The 20,130-nt window shown below is 38.9% G+C and overlaps 1 protein-coding gene across 2 annotated transcripts; it reads left to right on the top strand.

Annotated features, from left to right (window-relative positions):
- Positions 1-1,160: 1,160 nt before the first annotated feature.
- MRPS30 (mitochondrial ribosomal protein S30) lies at positions 1,161-5,918 on the top strand. 2 transcript variants are annotated; one of them, XM_059873952.1, is made up of 6 exons: positions 1,161-1,611; positions 1,648-1,897; positions 2,136-2,281; positions 3,351-3,453; positions 3,929-4,105; positions 5,459-5,918. In XM_059873952.1, the coding sequence occupies exons 1-6, from the start codon at positions 1,195-1,197 to the stop codon at positions 5,725-5,727; spliced, it is 1,362 nt and encodes a 453-aa protein (XP_059729935.1). In that variant the 5' UTR covers positions 1,161-1,194; the 3' UTR covers positions 5,728-5,918. The 2 variants fall into 2 exon arrangements, with proteins under 2 accessions (XP_059729935.1, XP_059729934.1); XM_059873951.1 differs by having other exon boundaries at positions 1,161-1,897.
- The last annotated feature ends 14,212 nt before the right edge of the window (positions 5,919-20,130 follow it).

Raw genomic sequence — 20,130 nt, 5'->3', positions numbered from 1 at the left:
GATGTATGTAACGTGTCTCCTGTCCAAATCCCATGCATATTTTCCACTCCTATTCTTAGTCATACTTTATGGAAATACAGGAAAAAACAACCAATCTCCCATGACTACTGCAAATAATCAACTTTTAAAAAGTAATGACAGAAGAAAAGTTTTAAGAATAAATATTGAACTTCATCTGTCCACTGAAGAGAAACACCCTCAACTTTTCCAAGCATCTCTAAGATAAACATGTAGTTACTGTGGCATTCTTGCGGTGTCGGTATGCCACTTTTAGCTCATTTCACTTCACAAACAAAGGCCGTAGCAGATCATATTTTAGCAGAGTTTAATTCCTTTATTAAAGCCAGACGTTGCAGGCTGCGATGTCTCTGACAAGGAGTCATTTCAGTTTACACTCAGCGCTGCGGGTACCCGCACAGCCGGCCCTTCCCTGCAGCAGGCAGCGGGAGGCTGAGGCGCCCCGGCGGGACCGGGCTCCTCGGGACACGGGAAAGCCGGAAAATTCGGCTCCACGCTGGGTCCTCTTCCCCAATGGAAGCAGGTACGCTCCGTCGAGCCTTTCTAGCCAGGAACAGGACGAGGGAACACAGCCTCCCACTGAGCCAGGGGAGGTTTAGCTTGGACATTACGAGCAATTTCTTCACGGAAAAGGGTGATAAGATACTGGATTGGAACAGGCTGCCCCGTGAGGGGGTGAAGTCCCCGTACCCTGGGGTATTTAAGGAAAAACGGCGTGACACTCAGTGCCACAGTCTATTGAGATGGTAGTGTTCGGTCACATGCCAAACTCGATAATCTCAGGACTCCTTCCCAGCCCAGTCGCTTCCCAGCCCATCGCCACACCAAGCACCACACGGGCAGACTAGACCGGTAGCGGGGCCGGGGCGCTGCCGCCAGGCCCGGCACTTCCGGCCGCCTCTCGCTAAGCATCTTGGGAGCTATAGTTCCCCCGCGGGAGAGGCCATACTACCTCTATCGCACATGCGTAGAGGCTCCTCCGCGTTACGCCGCGAGGGCGCTCGGCGCCCTCCAGCCACGTGACTCCCAAGGCCCCGCCGCTTCCTGCCCGGCAGGCCCCGCTTCAGGAGAACCCGCCCACCGACCGGAAAACGCGCTTATCACGTGGTCCCCAGAGGCCAATCAGCTGCCGCGGTTGGCGGATACGGCCCCTCTGCCGGTCCGCCGTTTCGCGAGATGGCGGCGCTGGGGGCCCGGCGGCTGCTGCGGCCCGGCCGGCGCTGGTTCTCGGAGACGGTGCCCGGCGCTCCCTCGCCGCCCGCCAGCCCCCTCTACCCGCCCGTGGTGGCGTCCATCACGGCCAGGAGCAAAGCGGCCAAGTTGCGACGCCTGCAGCGCTTCAATGAGCGGGTGCACGCGGCGGCCACGGTGGAGGAGAAGCTGCGGCTGTACGGGAAGCTGCAGCGGCCCAAGTACATGGTGTACCCGCAGACCTTCGCCCTCAACGCCGACCGCTGGTACCGCAGTTTCACAAAAACCGTCTTAGTGCCGGGAATGCCCCCGAGAGCTGCGGCCGCGAAACCCCCGGTAGCGACGGCGGGAGCGACTTCCGAGACCGGCAGAGCCCCGGAGCCGAGAGCGGAGGCGCCGGGGGTTGCGGAGGCGCCGGGGGTTGCGGAGGCGCCGGAGGTTGCGGAGGCGCAGGGGGCCGCGAAAACCCCGGAGCCCTCGGCTGGGGCGGCGCCGTATCCGGATATAGGCGAGCTGCGCTCTTTGGCCTGCGACGCCCTTCTCCAGGAGAGCTTCTACCAGAACAAGAAGCGGCCGTTCCTCTACCGTGACCAGGATCACACGCCCGGCCCCTTCCTCACGCAACTGGTTTCCACCCTCGCCGCTTCCCTGTCCGGTCGCAACCCACTGCTGGCTGCTTCCTCCCTCGGTACGGAGCGGGGCTGGCAGGGAAGGGGACGTGAGAGCCTTTGGGCGATAGAGCTAGTCTGCGAGCCGGCACGACTGTCGCTGGTGTATCTCATTTGTTCAGACCATCACTAGTAATTTGTTTCCATCCTTTATATGGATTTTGAGAGTTGTATCTCACTGCAGCTACAGAAGAATGGGAAGGGTTTTAAATGCAAAAGGCGAATCACTGTTTTTTTGTGTTTCTTGTTCTGTTTCAGATCTAAACCCTGAAGTTAACTATTACTGGCATCATGGTAAGGAAGTTGTTGTTCATGGACATCGAAAGGGTAGAGTTGATCCTGTGCGATTCCAAATAGATGACAGCCCACACCTCCAGATCCGTGTACCAAAGCAGCTTCCCGAGGTGGGGATGTTTTCAATAGCAAGTTAATACCATGCATTTTCACTTTCGTTTCTGACAGCCATTGAAAGCATGCAGAGGTGGTCTGTGGAGGACCTAGTTGATCAGCACATTTGGGTATCTTTTCAAGTCTTAATACTGTTACTACATTGTGGTAATGGCTTTGTGGGTATTGAGCCAGTCTTGTGAACTTTTGATCCTCTTTTTACTTTGAATTGCATGTTGTTATATTTAATTAAATTAAATTTTTAACATTCTCTGCTTGGAAACAGAGGCAAGAATGAGAAATGTGCTGTGGAATATTCTCACTGAAGAAGAATAATAGGAGTGGAGGAAAAAAATGAAGTAAAAGCACACATAAACTGAACGTGAGCATTCCTGCCTGTTGTTACTGCTTGGCAGTTGATTTCTTGAATGCTCAAGTTCAGTGGAAGTATGTTCTGTTTCAATATTGTAATGTTTTTCTTGCAGGTTTATACAGTGGTAGTGTAGCCACTGAAGGTGTCTGTTGTCCAATTTCCACCCCAAACAGAAAAACATTGTTTGTTCTGTAAATGTTTATGTTTACAGAACTTTTCACAGTTTTATGACTGACTTAGTTGTACAATTTGCTTCTGTTAGTGTCATCAGATGTTACAAACCTTGGCATTTTGGAAGAACTGTCTAGGCAATTTAAAATGTTGTGCAATAAACTAAATCTGCAAAGTCAGTCTGCAGGTTCAGGTTAGTTTATTGGCTGCTGATTGAAATGTTTTTACTCTTTCTCTATGGAAGCTAAAAGACGGTGACAAGTGGCAGCTTTTTTAGCTTTATATCACATTTTTTGTGTTGTGGAAAAATTAATGCAAGATGACTGTGCTGACACTCATCACAAGATGACTGTGCTGACACTCATCACAAGATGAGAATTTCTCTTGCAAGAAAATGAGTTTCAGTTAAGGCTATCTGTATGATGTATGTAAGCAGGACTTGCACTTTCTGTTGTCTGACTAGGAAGTGGTGCATTACAGTGGATCTGATGTCAGAAATTGTCTTACGTCAAGACAATTTTCTTTCTTATGTTGTATTCAAGGTTGTACCCCTGGAGTCAGATCTTGGAGATGTTCCTGTTATTGATCACAAGCCATCCAAACTGCCATTGTTCAAAAAACAGTATGAAAATAAGGTATTTATAGGTAAGAGTTTTTAATTCTGGAATATTAACTTTTATTTTGTAAAAAATCCCAGCAAACCAATCAAACAAAATCCAACCCCAAAACTAATGCCACCTCAGTCTTTCTTCTCCCATCAGCAGACAAACTTCTGTATTTTTATTTATAAGTATACTGTATAAATATATGTATAGATCTCTATAGAGATTGCATTTAGGCAAGGGGGAATAGCATTCTCCTGTGCATGCGGTACTGTGTGTCCAAATTTGCTTGAAGAAGTTTAGTTGAATAGAAAATTGACACAAAACTTTGAATTTTGATACATCTCCAGGGAAATTTTAATTTTAGGATGTGGACTCTTTCCTTTTGGAAGTAGGCAGCTCCTCGCAGATCTACAGTAGGGGTTCTAGCTTTAGAGTCTGATGGTGAAGATGTGTGTTTGTATGCGTAATAAAGAGTGTTCTTTCTCTGACTGATAGTTTTGTTTTGGGGAGCGCAGGAGCAAAGGTGGCAGATCCATGCTGTTATGGACATACCCAGTTCCATCTCCTTCCTGACAAACTGAAGCGGGAGAGGTTTATAAGAGAGCGTCTCGAGGATCAAATCGAAGTTGTTTATCGATCAAATGGAATTGCAAGTCTCTTTGCCTGGACAGCAGCACAAGCAATGTATCAAGGTGAGATAGTCAGCTGGATAATTTTTTCCTGGTTATAAATGCCTACTGTAAAGTTTTTTAACCTTTTCTCCCCAACGCCTTTTCCTTGTGTTTCTTTTTCCTGAAGACTGTGTTTTAAGTAAGTCTTTGCAGATGTAATTGAATTAATAAAAGAGTTAGTTGAGACTTGGAATACTTGTATACAGGGGAATTAAATACAGAGAAAAATATTTTTCCATATATAACAGTAAGCCTGTGCAAAAACCTCTATTGCTTTCACTTGCTCTTTCCTCCTTAAGAGGGAAATGTGGTAGACATCAAGCAATTTTAGGTTTTTTCCCTCTGGAACAGCTGTGTTTCTTAGCCCTTGTTTCAATAATTTCAATTCAATGAAAATACTAGGAACGAAAGAAAAATGTTAGCCACCTTACATTGGGATTGTATGCCTACATTTTTCTAAAAAAGTCCCAGAATACTGGATGGTTAAACCAGATCAGTCTTTAACTTATTCTTGTAAATATAATTATTGTTTAGTGTTGGTGCTTGGACACCTGATGGCTTGTAGTTTCACTTGAGAAACAATACGTACAAGAAAATTCTTTGAGTATAGTATATATTGCTGGCTCTGAATCAATTTTTTTAATGTAATGGGGGATTAGAAAGCTTCCTTTGTGGATGTAAAATATTGAAGTTGAGTAAGTCTTGTCTTCAGAGTTGGTCAGCTGTGAACGCGTAATAAGTTGTAAGGGCAGCATTATTCAAATCTATGCCTTTTTTTTCTTCTGTAACAGTTCCTAGCATTGTGGCACATAGTAGTAATATTCTTAAAAAATATCTGTGTATAACTAGTGCGTGTGCATAAGTGCATAACATACTGTTAGTGCTCAGTAGGGATTGTTTGAAACAGTAACACTTACTGACGTAGTGTTCAGGTTGGTTACTATAGTCAGTTATGTTTGTGCATATATGTGCAGGCTTTTGTCATTAAACAATGCTCACTGCATCTTTAGAGCTGTGAAATAGTAAAAAGACATTTTCCCTTAGCTCCCTTGCAGGACTTTGGATGCATTAGTAACTTAACTGTTTTGGAAAAGTCACTTGGCTGATGAGTGAGTGATTTTAATCAACTGTTGATAGGGGACTGTGTACAAAATGCAAGTATGCCTCTGTGTCCCTGATCTTAGACATAACCTTTATATGGGTGATTGTGTTTTGGTTAGTCTGTATAAAAAATGCTTGTGTTGCTACACCAGACAGGACTTTTTCCCTACTAAGTAGTGGCTGCAATTCCCAGAGTTTTTCTATGTTTTGGGACTAGCGTTTAGGTGTTTGTGCTGATAGAAATCTTAAGTCTTGTATTTGTTTATTTTGTAGGATTCTGGAATGAAGCAGATGTGACCCGTCCTTTTGTATCGCAGGCAGTAGTGACTGATGGAAAATATTTTGCTTTCTTTTGTTACCAGCTAAATACTTTAGCACTAACTGCAGAAACTATTAAAAGCAACCCTCGAAAGAACATTTGTTGGAGTACAGACAGTAAGCCACTGTATGATGTTGTGGAAGATGGTAATGTGAAAGGCTTTAATGATGAAGTTCTGCTTCAGTTGGTTCATTTTCTACTAAACAGACCAAAAGAGTTGTAAACCATTAAACCAAACATTAAGTATGTGCCTGAACTTCATTGTGACTCCATGAAGTATAAGGTATGCCTCAATTTAGTCAGGTATTTGTCTAGCAAACACTATATACATATTTTATGTTATTTAGGCCTTCTTTCTCTTTTCTTTTTTAATGTATACTGTACACTGGCAAATAAACGGCTGGAATACTTTAAGTCTTTTGTATATTTACTCTTAAAAGCCTTTTCTGCTGATTCAGTGTCATGTGAGCATGTTTTTTACCAGATCCACAGGTCCATGTTAAACTGTCACAACAAAATATTAATTCATATGACCAGCTGAGTATCACTAGGAAATAGCTGTCTTGATACTCAGCACTGGTGATGAAATTTCTGATTTTGTACTTGAGTTCAATGCTTATTCATTCTAAAGAGAAAGTAGCTCAGAATAAAAAGTTCCTTAATAAATGGTTGGCAATTTAGTTACACAGTAAGGGAAATCTTTAGATGTGGTAGTACAGACATGATGAAACTTGCTTCCAAAGATTGTGTTGTGAACATGCATACACAGTTTTAAACTATCTCCTCCAGAGCCATGGAGAGAACTCTCAAATGCATTTAGAGTCTACAGTTTTCTCTTCAGTCTGGGTCCTTGATTTCACCTGTTGGTATCTTGAGTTTTCATTGCTGATACTGGAATGTCTTAGGAGTATTTTTAATAGACCACAGCTGAGCCCCAGCCAGAGGATGTCTGAGTTATAAAATACAACGTTGTACAATTATGGAGTAGTTTGGGTTGGAAGGGACCATTAAGGGTCATTTATTTCAAGCCTGTAGTGAGCTGGGACATCTTCAGCTAGATTATATTGCTCTGACCCCTGTCCATCCTAACTGTGAATGTTTCCAGGGATGGGGCATCCATCTACCACCTCTCAGAGCAACCTGGTTTACCATGCTCATTGTAAAACACTTAGTGTATTTAGCTTGGATCAACCATCTTTTAGTTTAAAACATTACCCACATTGTCCTATCTCCACTGCCGAGATATAATGACTGGTTAGGGGTATTTAGCTATCAACAAAGTGTAACTGGTTCTGAGGTAAAGTGTGCCTAGAATTTCATATAATTTCATCCACTCTCCTTGACCTTTCTGGAATTTTCCTGTGTTCTTGAGAAGAGGCATGTAGTTTGTTGTTAAACAGAATGCTGAATCATTGAAATACTGGCCTGCACATTCTTGAGTATGAGCAACAGCCCACTTTCTGTTGCAAAGTGGCTTACAAAGTGTTTTGTTAATGGAAAACCAAGTAGTTGTAGACCTTTATGTGACTGGTACTTTACTATGTTGGAAAGCGTTGCCATTTTCTCACCATCCAGAGATAAGGTAAGTAAGATGTGTACAAGCACTGTTATTTTTTAAAGGAAGTCCTTAATTGTTCTTTTTGTCTTAACAATGCATGACTGTTACCAGTTCTAATAACTCCTGATCTTTGGATTACATAAATGTTTCTTTTAGTAACAGAAAATAAACTGGTGGGTAAGAGTGTTGATTATAGCGAATGACCTATGACCTAGCTTAAGAGGGAATGGTTGATACTTTTCTGATCTGATTAAGGGATAATACAAATTGATTGGAAGGATATGAAAAAAAAGCAGTTGGATATTTAGACCCTACGGCAATTTTTACCATTGTAATTTTACATAATGTAACTTATTACAGGGTGTAATTTATGTAACATATTGCAGGTGTAATGTGTTGCTCTCTTTGGCTTGAGATTCACTTGAGTTGCATACAACTAATGGTTGTGAAAACTCACAGGTACAGTCAAAGAAACTCCTGCTTCCCAGGGTTAAAAACTCGTAATTTTTCTGTGATTTGGCCTTTTGTCTTTCTTGAGGCTTCAGCTGTAGTAGAGTGAGTTCAAAGAATTTTCCCTTGTGCCACTTTTCTAGTGAGTGAAATACCACTGTAGATGTGTCACCCAGTAGTGAAACCCAGTGTTGGGATTCAGGAAGGCTTAGCATGAGCTGCTGCTCTAGTGAATGTGAAGTACCAATGTAGCTTTCTTCAGCTTTCTGCAACAGGGGATACTCTGGAAAAACAGTGGGTGGCACTGTTTCACCTTCTGTTGGGAAAAAACTGACAGGCATTTTTCTACTTTTTTGTCACCGACTAAGTTGAGACATTGTAATGTATGCAGCTTTGTACAGCAATATTTCATCTTCAAGGCCAGGTTGGATGGGGCTTAGAGAAAGCTGTTCTTGCTCGTGGCAGGTGGGTAGGAACTAGATGTATTTTAATGTCTCTTCAAACCCAAACTATTTAATGATTTGGTGATCTTGTACTCATCTGTATAGGGTGTTTAATTCTGCCTTGATGATGTAATGATAAAGTAAGAAAAAAAAAAAGAAAAGCTCTGTTTTTATTTGGGATTTTTTATTAAAGTATTGTGTATCTATTAAAAGCTAAAAAATGGCTTAGAAGCTGCTCTGTTCCTGTCCTTCAGCTTTGCTACCAGAAATTCCCCATGATTGTACTCCTCTAAGTCTCATGGGAACATCATTCTTTAGCACTTTTATATAGAGTTTGCTGATTAAAAGAAACCAAAAAAAGGTAGTTCAAAATCACAGCTTGGAAATCTCCAAGTTTGGATCCTTTTTCCTGTATTAATTTCTGTTCAGGTCAAGTGGAGTGTAACACAAGGGAGCATAAGCTATAATCTAAAAATAAGATTGGGTTTTGCATAATGAGGCAATTTTCTGTAGTACTGAGCTATTTTGCTTAAAACTTTTATCACCTTCAGGTGGATGACTGATTTTTAAAATTCTGCCTGCATTGTTTCATATTATGAGGCTGGGAGTAGTGACTTGACATGGAGAATTCAAGCGGAGAGGAAGAGCTGGGGGCCCCTGCTCAGGGTCATGTTGCACCAAGTTGTTGAGGTAGATAGCTCTGTGTCCTTTCAGACAGGAGAAGGAAAGGAGAAACTCCTTTCAGAAGGAGTTGCAATATTTAGAGCCTTCTTGGTCATGTAGAAGTTCGCTGAAGTTTCTCCTGATAGTTCTTCTGTATTCAGGTTTTCTGTTGGAGAAGACACACACTCATTTTATTGCAGACAGAGATGAAGGTTTCCTTCTGGAGGTCCATGAAGTGGTTTTTCCTAAGACAAGAGCAACTCTTGGAATCAGCTGTTTTGAGGGAGTCTGTCAACAACTTGATATACTGGCAGTATACCTCTGATAGATGTAATGAAAGTAGCTTTCCAGTATAGTATTAAAGAAGCCCACCCTGTTCTCATTCTGGAAATACTTCCATGAACTATTGGAGGATGTTAGTAAATGGAGGCTAGTAATGGTTGCAGGGGTTTTTTCCTCTCTCTAGTATACTGACAAATTGAAGTTTACTTGGCAAACTTGGTAAATACACTGTAAAATAATTTTTTTAGAACTGAGTTTCTTGAAAGATCTGGCTGTCCTACATCTAGAAGTAGGTTAAGAAGAGTTACAAGCTACAAGGAGTTAGTTTATGGCAACTACTAATACATTTATTAATGTGTGTTAAGGTGCAAAGGGAAGAAGTTGTGGACCTCACTACATACTCCTGCTGGACCAGGGGTTTACAGTTAAAGGCATTATTTATATTTAATTCAGAGTGAAGGAAGACTAAAGTGTGCCGTACTATTCAGCTGGGCAACTAACCTGTTGGTCTCTAAGCAGGAGTGTGAAGATGTGATGTTAAAAATTGTTTCCTTTGCTTTGAAGATAATCTGGGTACCAGTATTACCATTGGTAACAGATAGTTTATTCACAAACACTTGAAACAACACTTGAAAAAGGCAAACAGGCAGAACACTTGATATGTACTTTTTTATGTCTCTGCAGGACTAAACGCCAAATAGTTTATGCTGTTGGAAAGGTAAATAATTCTTTTATGCAGGACAGACAGCAGCTTTATGGTGTCTGCTCAGCTGTATTTACTTAAAGGTATCTGCAGTAATTTTTGTCTGTCCAGGCTTCTGCATAGTTAGAAGCGTTTTTTTTTACCTATATAGTCTATGAGTGAGCATTCATTCTTCATCTTTGATAATTCTTGTCTTTTAATAACTATTTGAAGCTCAATTTATTGAACTAAATCTCTTACAGAATCTTCTCTGTATTATGTTTCTCATTCCTACTAAATTTTGCCTGATTTAATTTTTTTTAGAATGAAGAATTGATCTTAATGTGTCTCCTTTAAAGGAAATCTATGTATTTCTTTCCTCTTTTTATGTTTTCAGCATTCCTTTAAACCAGTAATCAAGTCAGTACACTTTATCACTGCTCTCAAGGGACACAATACAGGATTGTTTTCACTATTGGAAAGCATAGCTTATAACACAAGACTGTCTGCACTGCAAATATGCCTGCTTTTTTCAGTGAGATGTCCCAATACAGGTTTTCATTTCAACCTCAAATTTCAGCCTGTAAAGGCTTTTTGTTTGGTTGGAGTTTTTTTTAAGTCAGTTTCTGCACCAACACATATCTCTAGGTAATTGGAGGTGATTAGGTGTTGGAATTTTAAAACTCAGGTTCTGTCATTGTTTAGCTTGGAGAAGAGAAGGCTCAGGAGAAATTTTATCAATATGTATAGGATGGAAAGAAGTGAAAGAGATTTGGCTAGGCCTATTTCAGTTGTGTCCACTGAGAGGGCAAGAGGAAATGGCCAGAAATTGAAAACCAGGAAGTTCTCTTTGAAAGTTTTTGTTTGGTTCTTTTTTTGTTTCTCTAATGGCAATTGAACTCCAGAACAGATTGCTCTAAGAGGGGTGTGGAGTTTTCATCGCTGGAAATACTTAAAACAGATGTCTCAGTCCCGGGCAACCAGTTGTAGGTGACCCTACCCTGAGCAGGATGAGTGGACTAGACAACTGGTGTCTTCCAACTTTTACCACTCTGTAATTCTGTGGAAATAAATTACTGATCACCTTGTAGATCAGGCACTATATGTAGGAGGAAACCATGTGCAAAGATTTGGATAAATAGTGGGTATTGACCTGGACCTTCCCTCTTCTGATCTTTGTGTGTCTGTCCATGATTATGCTTTTATTCAGTATAAATTTTATTTGATACACAGGCTGCAAATGACTTACAGTACATCTTCCTTTCTTGACAGAGCACTGTCACCAAGAATACAGTTAAGACTATACACTGAATTTCTGTGTCTCCAGTTTTATCTCAAGGTATGTTTGTGTCTGAGCTTCTTATCAATACTGTATGTACTTCCTTACATATGACCGTTGACAGGCCCAGATGTCTTCCCCATTTCAGAAGCCAGCATTAGGCAGTGGTGACTTGGTCCCTGTTATCTGTATAGGAGTGTTGGTTTGTTCTGCATACAAGCATAGATTGCAAATCCAAACATTTCCTGAAACTCCCAGTGGTAACTGCCAGAGTAGGACACCTCTCTTTCTGAAGGTATGTAGTATTTTACCTGTGTGATTAATGATCCCCTCTAATCCAGTTATGGCTAAGAAGCTCATGTCAAATATTTTACTGTTGTTTCAGTAGAGCAGATATGCCTACTCTCTGGAAAATCCTGTGCAAATACGTAGACAGAACTTGCTGTAAAAAGCTTCTCAAGTTGATCGTGAAAGCAAAGAAGAATAGGGAAAACAGCAATGCCTCTTTTTGGAGAAATTATCCAGTAGCATAAAGATAAAATTGAGGTGGAGTTAAGAGTTATTATCCTCTTTGGTTGGATAATAAGATTTAGGTTTGTAACTGTGTTTACACAAAAGATATGCATTTAGATGATTTTATTTTATAACTTTAAAAGACATAACAAGGTATAATTTTATATTTTTTCTTAATGACATATTATTGATTTGGAATGGGCTATTTTCATTATTATATGCTATTCTTATTTGGAACTGATTATTAAAAAAATCCAACTTAGAAACTTAATGTTTCAATAATGTAGGCTCCCACAGGGATTTTTTAAAATATATAATGGGTTTGATTCCTAAATCCTAGTAGTATTTTTAATTGAATTTTATTATAGATTTATCAGGTACATAGATATTTTGATGATTTTGTACTTCTAAAGACACTAACCTGCCTTTTGAAAATGTTCCACCAGATTTCATTACAATACAAATCTAAATAAAGCATTTGTTTGGTCTGGGCAGCGCAGAATTTCTGAAGCGTGCTGATTTTCCCTCTTGTAAGCATATTGTTATGCTGACCATGAGCTGAATTAGAACACAGCCAGCCTGGCATTCAAGAGGTACTAAGCAAAATCAACATAATGACTTGTGTTTGGACAACTGCTGTCTCTGGAGATACACCTTTTCTGAAAATGTCATATGTGCACAAAGAATTATGGCCTAACTCAACTATATTAAATCAACTATATTTTTGTTGCAAGCCGTTGATTGAATCTGTGGATGAATGGAAGGAACTTGGCTGAAGTTTCAATGTCAAATGTGATATTGCCATTTTACCTTCCTTTTGAGAGATGCCTAGGAAAGGGAAGGATGGACTGAAGCACTTTCCCGAGTGCAATTTGAGTTCAATACTCTAAGGGAACATTTGGGAAGACATAGTTAAGTCACCAATAAGCAAACTTTAAACTAAGTGAACTAAGAGTGAATTGTGCATTTTGCAGCTATAAACAGAAATGTCTTTACAGGAAAGGATAGATTATTTACATGATCTAAAAGTTACCAACTTGAAAAATATTAGCTAGAGAGATTAAACTAATGTAAAGTGTGTGGCTCCATTGGTTAGGTAATAATATATTTGTTAAATATGAGATAAAGCATCTCTGGGCTAGACATGCTCTTACTAAAATTCATGACCAAAATCCTACTGACACCAACTAGGGAACAGATTGACTGAAAGAGGGGTCTGCTGTCAGGTGGGTGTATGTGTTCAGAGACGGGATGAGTCCAGAGCATTTGGAAGCTGTGTGTAGAGAAAAGGGTATGCATGGGAAGCCTGTAGCAATCAGGTGAAGGATTCTTAGAAAGGGGCTTTTTTTTTTTTTGCTACCTTCATCCTTTCTACCCTCAGGCTTTCCAGCCTTCAGGATCCTCTTTAGCTCTTGCCTGTCTTCCCTCTTGAGAAAGTAGACCCTGGTTCCCCCAAAGTCCTTCTGTTCAGATGCTTTTGGGTGTCTCTGAACTGCGCATCCTGTGTTTCAGCTCAGGTGCGATAGCCAGGGCAGCAGCCTCCCCGTCATTGCTGACACCTCAACCTCACAAATCCTGCGAGGGGTCTTTGCTTCTCTCTCTTGTCCTTTAAAGGTACTTTGAAGTTTAGGTGAAGAATATGGCTGCTAAAGCAGAGTTTGGAAATATTCAATAGCAAACCAGAGACGTATCTTACCTAATGAAAGAATGTTAACTAAAGCATAGATGTCTCATATGTAGTAGTTTCACCCCTTTTGGAGTCTGTGGAGGGAGAAACCCCTCTGAAGAAAAATTCAGTCTTGAAATTTAATGTGTCTGCCACTGCTTGTTCAAAATAATAATTGATACTTTCAATTTTCCTCTTTCATCCAGTGATTGTAGCTTTGATTCTTTCTTTCCTATAGGTCTTAGTTTATTGTAAACCTTCTTGTAATGCTTAAGCAATGATAGCATGGGAAATAGATGCTATGTGTCCTTCTGAGCGGGTTTTCCCAGTCCTTTTGAACTGCTTCAAAAGGAAAACTGGACTGGGTAGTCAAGCTGGCTTTCCCCAGGCATTCATGCAGACATTTCTGTATCCTTCAAAACATAAGGCATTGTTTTAAGCAGAAGAAATATTAATTATTTCTAAAAAATCATAATAGTATCTTATTAACTTTTTTTGGCTTGGTCTCACCCAGGAGGAGAAATAGCTGGCTAGACTTTTAAGTGTTCTATTTTGGATATTTAAGTGTTCTATTTTGGATATTTTAGTTCTGCTTGTTTCAGTTTTGTGTCTAGGGCTTGACCGTGTTTTTCTTTGACATTCTTTTTTTTTTTTTTTTTTTCTTTGTTTGGCAGTCTTCAGCAATATTTGAAGGAGTGAGCCTGTGGCACACTGAAAGCTTGAAAGCTATCATGCTTGGGAAGGTTACAGAATTTCATTTCATTAGGGAAAGTCAAGGGAATTTTTAGCTACATCCAATACTTTAAAATAAATGTGCTCAGTTCCAGTCTACAGAAATAGGATATTTAATTTCAAACCAGTTTTGAAGTAAGCAGTTTTAAAATCCCTTAATGTTACAGTTATTGTTTCCTGTGGAGAGTAGAAAAGTTGTTATGGTATATAATCTGTTTGGCAGAAGAGGATATATCATCATAGGATGAGGGAGAGCATATAAATGCTGTACGGGCTGGACCTGAAGTCTAGAGGGATGCAATGTTGACATCAGTGACAGAAGATTTAAAAGAGGTTGACAGTACTTCCATGGAGCTTTTAAATGGAGCTGAATTTTAATTATTAGTTATTACTTCATAAAAGTTTTTCATGTTGCATACTGTTAACTTCAAAGATAACTCCCTGTTGTTTGGATCTGATGCAGATTCTTCATTATGTGTAGCATCAACAAAAATTGAGTAAATTACAAATTATTATAAATAAATTTGTGAATTTATAATTTTTTATAAATTCACATGCTTTCTTTTATTCTATATAAATGTTAGAATGGAAGAAGTGTTTGCAGCATGACTTTCAGATGAGAACCTAATGGAAGGAAAGCCCCTCCCTTAAGCAAATGGGTAATTTTTTCCTCCAAATAACCACCTTCTCATTTCACTGTACTCTGGGGAAAAAGAAAAATAAAAAATTGGAATATGAGAACATTTATAGTACTGTAGATACAATCAAGGAGGTCATTTGCAGTTAGAGCAGCCTTATGTTCCTTACTTCATTCTCACTTCCAGGAAGATATTCTGAAAAGTTTCTGCTGCAGCTAACAGAATAGAATTTGTAGTATTTGGTCTAAACCTGTATTTATGCCAAGAGATGTCTTCTGATTACAGTGGTTTAAGAAATAAATGTTATTCATATTTGTTTCTTGTTTCTAAAAACCGGGGGAGCGCAATTCTTTGTGTTTACAAAAACCCCACAACAGCAACAAAACCAAACAAAAACCAGAACCAACCAACCTGAAGAAAAGAGTAATAAATCATATATAGCCAACATCAGTTTAAAAATTAAATATTGCCAGTTCCCTTTTTCTTGAACATTAATATATTCTGTCATGAGGTGCTTATAAGGAAAGGTTAGAATGAGAACAGAATGTAATCAAGATTTGAATTTAGCCTGGCTTTGAGTAGAAGGTTGGACTAGATTGCCTCCAGTGATCCCTTCCTATTTACATCTATCTGTACCTTTACAAAGAGAAGGAGAGAGAAAGTGAGGGTAAATCACTGCACTCATGAGTGAGACCTCTCTTATGTTACCTCTCAGAGAATGTTTGTATAGTGTGGTTTCCTAGAGGATGTATCTGAAGACATTTCTGCTACTGAAGTGTAAAATAATGTAAGTTATGTAGACTTATACGGTATGAACAGTATATTTAGGGGAAATAAACATTTTTAATAATTGGAATTGAATGTTTAGAAAAAAGCTCATTTGCTCACTGAAATTTTGAAAATTTGTGGCAGAAGATAGATGACCTCTTCAATATCTGCTTGGATAACCAGTTGTTGCTCTCTAAAAGAAATTTTAGTCATCCTGTCAGGAAGGAAAACTAATCTTTCTGATTGAGGCAGCCGGTCACGCAAGGGGCACACAGGCAACAACACAGTTCAAATGTACTTTCTGAAAAGAGCCCCATGTACTGAAATAATTTGGGATCAGCTTTTCACTGTTTCATAAGCAAAACCAAGGTTTAACTTCACCAAATAAATGCTTTACAATGAATAATGCACCCAGCTGTAGTGGTAAATGCCATTTGCTCAACTGCTTAACTATTCATCCTTCTGACCAAGGTTTATGGTGGTGTGAAGTGCAGCTTAACTTTGCAAATATGGAATGTATAGTAAAATTATCCCCTTTTGTGAAATTAGAAGGAATAAGCTTCTGATGGGTGTTTATGTACTGTGCTGACAGATTATAAAAGATTAAAAGGAAATTTTAATGAAGTGAAAAGCAGCCCTTGCAGCTTCTAACCCTCATGATTAGAGGAGCAGAAGCTAGGGGATTTAGGAGGATTTAGCAAGATGAGGTAGATGGGGCAGGAGATTATGACCTGCAATTGGAACCAGTTGCTTGTCTAACTCGTGTTTCCTTAGATAATGCATTTAGGGCTCCAGTTCTTTAAAAAACAGTGAGGGTGAAATGGGCAGCAGAAACATCATCTTGAAGTGGTTTGAGGCTTATTTTCACTAATCAAGTAACAAAACACAAAAGGCAAATACAGAATCAAAACAGTGTGTCAAAGAAACAGAGAAAAATGCAGCATTTAATTTTCTGTAAAGGGAATATTGCAAATCACAGGGCAATGCACTTGTTTTGCATACTTTTGTGACAAAATCACCAAAAAGAGGCCTAAGATAATGCTTGGGATTATAACCTGAACTCTTCATTTTGTTTTTAGTATGTTGTCATAGAAAAGAAACTTGGTGTGTAATTTGGGCATATATTGTTGTGTAAATTATTGAAAAGGAAACATTTAGTTTAGACAGTAATATGCAGAATATGTATTACAGAATACTGAAAGCATTTGAAGAATCCAAAGGGATATTGATGAACAGCATTTGTAATTACTAATGAATAAAAGTCATTTGTAAAAAGCTTAGTCATTAGAAAAAACTTAAAGTATTACTGCCATGATGCAATTTTGGCAAAACTGCTGAAGGATCACAAAGGATGAGTACAGAGCAGTAATTTTGCTCCCCATTGTTATGTGGATTATGCCATTCATTATCCATCTCAAGTTCTGGGCAAATGTCACTTTTGAGATCGGCTTGTTTTCTATCCTTGTAAAAGGCCTACTACAGCAATGCCCCAAAATAACTGGCCTTCCTCTGTCATCAGTGGCGCTTCCCATTTTGCTGCAGTCACAAGCTGTCTTGGGCTAAGGGCTCTGTGGAGAAATTTTTGACATTGTGCTTACTATTTTCCATTTAAAATCTCCATATTTTCCTGGATAGCAGAAATTAATTTTTATATTTTGCACTCAGTAAAATAAAATTTCAGACCATGCACTTGCACTTACTATTTTGAATTATTGCAGCTATTTTTTTAGGAGTTTTCTCATCTCATACTTTGTCTCAATATAATCTATTCTTCAAACCCTAAACAAGAAAAAATATCTATCAAAGAGAGTTTAGAGGTCCACTTAGGTTTTTCCATTTGCAACAATCAATACAAACCATCTTAAAATGCGAAGCATTAGAATTGAAGCAGATGGATTGTTTCATTCAGGCGTGTGGAATGAGTAATAGACATTGGTTTGGACATCTATATGTGCTGCTCTTGACCTCAGAGTAGTTAGATACCTCTGGTTTTAGGCATTTTTAGAACCTAAGTGACTAGATGTATATCATTAGTACCCTAAATTCTCAGATCAGTTGATAATTATGTCACTGGAGTATCAGCCATTCAAGTAGAGCAGAGGTAGTTAAGGACTGAAGTCCATGCAGGCCACTTGAGAGCCATATCTAAAAGCAGAGACTCAGAGGCCACCCTCAGCAATTCTCATATTCGTAGGCATTCCCTGGTCTATTGTGCATGTGAAGACAATCCTGGAGAGATGCAATAAAATAGAAGTGGCCTTTTCTGAGGCAAAAAGATGAAGAATTTGCATTACTTTACTCATGGCTAAGGAGTTTTCCAAGAATGCAGAAGGCCATTGCTGAAAATTGTGCTGACCTGGGCTTGCAGAAGAGTTTTAAATCTCTCTTTCCCAGAATCTGGAGAGGTTCTTAACCATTGGAACATTGATTTTTGAGCTTTTCCCAGTTATACTTTATGTAACTTCAGAAGAGGAACTTGAGTGAAGTCTTTTGGGAAAAAAACGAAGCAGTATCAAAAAGCCTCACCTTGAATAGATATTCAAAGCATCAGTTTGGAGTAAATATATCAGATATGTAAATGAAGACAGTCTTGCCATTGTCTAATTACAATTATCTATCCTACTCTCCAAGTGGATAGATAATTGTAGTTACTTTACCTCTTATTTTAGGAAGGTGAGTACCTAATTTTCAGGATTGACGAGACTGATTAACACAGATGATGTAACAGAGGGATCTCCTTGTGGCCATCATTTTCATAAGTAACACCGTCCCACACCTCTCCTAACTGTTTCACTCCTGACTAGTGTAGATGACTTCAAGTCACCTGGGCTCAGATTCCTGGTTTTGCTGAAGTTAGATGGAAGCTTTTGAATTGGAAGCTTAGCAATCAACTAACAAAATCTCCACTCTTCCAACTTTCATGAAAACTGAGAATCTTGATTTTAGAACCTGAGACAACTGTATTGTATTTCCTGAGATCATCCATAGTGTAAATGCCAAATAATGAATATTAAACTATTCCTTAGATCTGCAGATTATTAAATGTGCAGTTGTTAAATCTGGTTTTACAAGATTGAGAGTCAAGAAAATTGTGCTTAGTGCTGGAGGGAGTTATAGCTCAAGTTTTAATTTCTGTTCATTGGCAGTCTAGTGAATTACTTACCTTTTTACTTTTGAAATGTTCTGTGTAGGGAACTATCACAGAACACTGTTTTTCACTCATCACAGCTGAAATCTGGCAATTTAACAAGAGGAAGAAATAAATAAGTATGCACTAATGGGAACTGGCTTTAGAACCATGTTGACCAAACAACTTCTTATAGCAAGTTTCCCATGAACTTTAAGCTTCAAATTAGATCTCGACAATTGTTTGAGGGAAATTTAATTCAGACAACATTGCAGATTGGAAGAAGTATTCAGAAGCTTGTCTAATTTTATTCTGGCTAATTTTATTTTTTATTTGCTCGAAAAAATACTACTACTCTACAAACTTGATCAGCTTACATTCTTACACCACCCTAGTTGCAACACCATCATCATTGTTATTGTTATTATACAATTTTTCAAGAAATGAGGATTATTTTAATAGCTGTGATATTCTCAGCACTTTAGTCCTAGAAGAATCAATATGAATAAACTTACACTGATTTTCATGAAGTTGGAGAGTTATTACAGCTAGTATTTGAGCTAACTTGTTCAGTGCTTTGTTGGTGTCTGTATGATAAATTATATGTATTTTGCAGATGTTTATAAAACAGAGTCTTTTAATTTCTGTCTGCTGATACCATGTATTATACTTGAGCATTAAAAGCTATAACTAAAGCTTGATTCAGTCAATTTTCCTATTTTGTGTTCAAGTTCCTGATATTAGAATTTGGCACAAGTTGTTCTTGTTGTGCATACTAAAGGTAAGGGACATAATGTGCTGTTAAGGGCAACAACAAAAATAATTTATGATCCTGTTGGCTCAAGGCAAAGTTGACGCTACCTTTGTCAGCTTCTTTTCTATGAGACAGCTATAGGATAAAATGGTAGGAGACAACGTCTAGAAAAATCCATTACAATATTCTGAACAAGCTGTTCTTGTAGAGATAACTGAACCTTATGAAGATTCACCTGTTGGGTGTTCATTTTTTTCCTCTTTATCTTTCTGTTTTCTCTGTGAGATTAGTTTTGGCTTTGTAAATTGGAGACAGTGGGATCATGTTGAAAGTGTTGAAATTCCCTTGTTTAGACATTTGAATGTTTTTGATGTTATTGTATCCTTTCCACTGAACCAGATATGCTACTAGCCTTCATTGCTTTTCTTGAGGGCTTCTATACAATTACTGAAATAAAGATGAGCTGTTGGTATTCTTTTCTTCCTTGATGTTTAAGAACTCACATCTCAAGTTTTGAAACCACCCATTTTGCAATCAAAGTAACAGTCCTGTGCCAGCCTGATGTCTTTTGTCCACCTGTGAGGAAGACTAGGAGAGTCCAAAAGTATTGGTAACACTTCATCAGGGATAAATGACTGCTTGAATGGTTTTGATGTTTATTTCACTCACAATTGTATGGTGGTGTGAGACTCTGAAACAAGTTCAGGTCTTGGTGCTGTTCTCCCCTACATATCTTGCATACCATTCATTATCCTTCTGACTTGCTCATTTTCCTATAGTTTCCCCCTCAGCATAACTTATTCACACAGGAGCTACAAGATACTTGTTAGAGTTGCACATGAAGTACATCATGTTTTGTTATCAAGCTGTAACTTTTGACTGTGAAGAGCTTATAGGACGGTTTAAAACAGAAGTAATTTTATAAGACAGTGTAGCCATGAGACTTGGACACATTGATATATTACATCTGGATTTTTTGCAGCTGTTGAAAGATAAGTTGCAAAATATGTGGAATTAACATATTTGATTTCAGCTCCTGTTTTCACAGTAGTTTAACTAAGGAATTACTGA

This window comes from Haemorhous mexicanus, chromosome Z (assembly GCF_027477595.1).
Source record: "Haemorhous mexicanus isolate bHaeMex1 chromosome Z, bHaeMex1.pri, whole genome shotgun sequence".
NCBI classification, from domain to species: domain Eukaryota; kingdom Metazoa; phylum Chordata; class Aves; order Passeriformes; family Fringillidae; genus Haemorhous; species Haemorhous mexicanus.
This window is presented reverse-complemented; position numbering and strand designations above follow the sequence as displayed.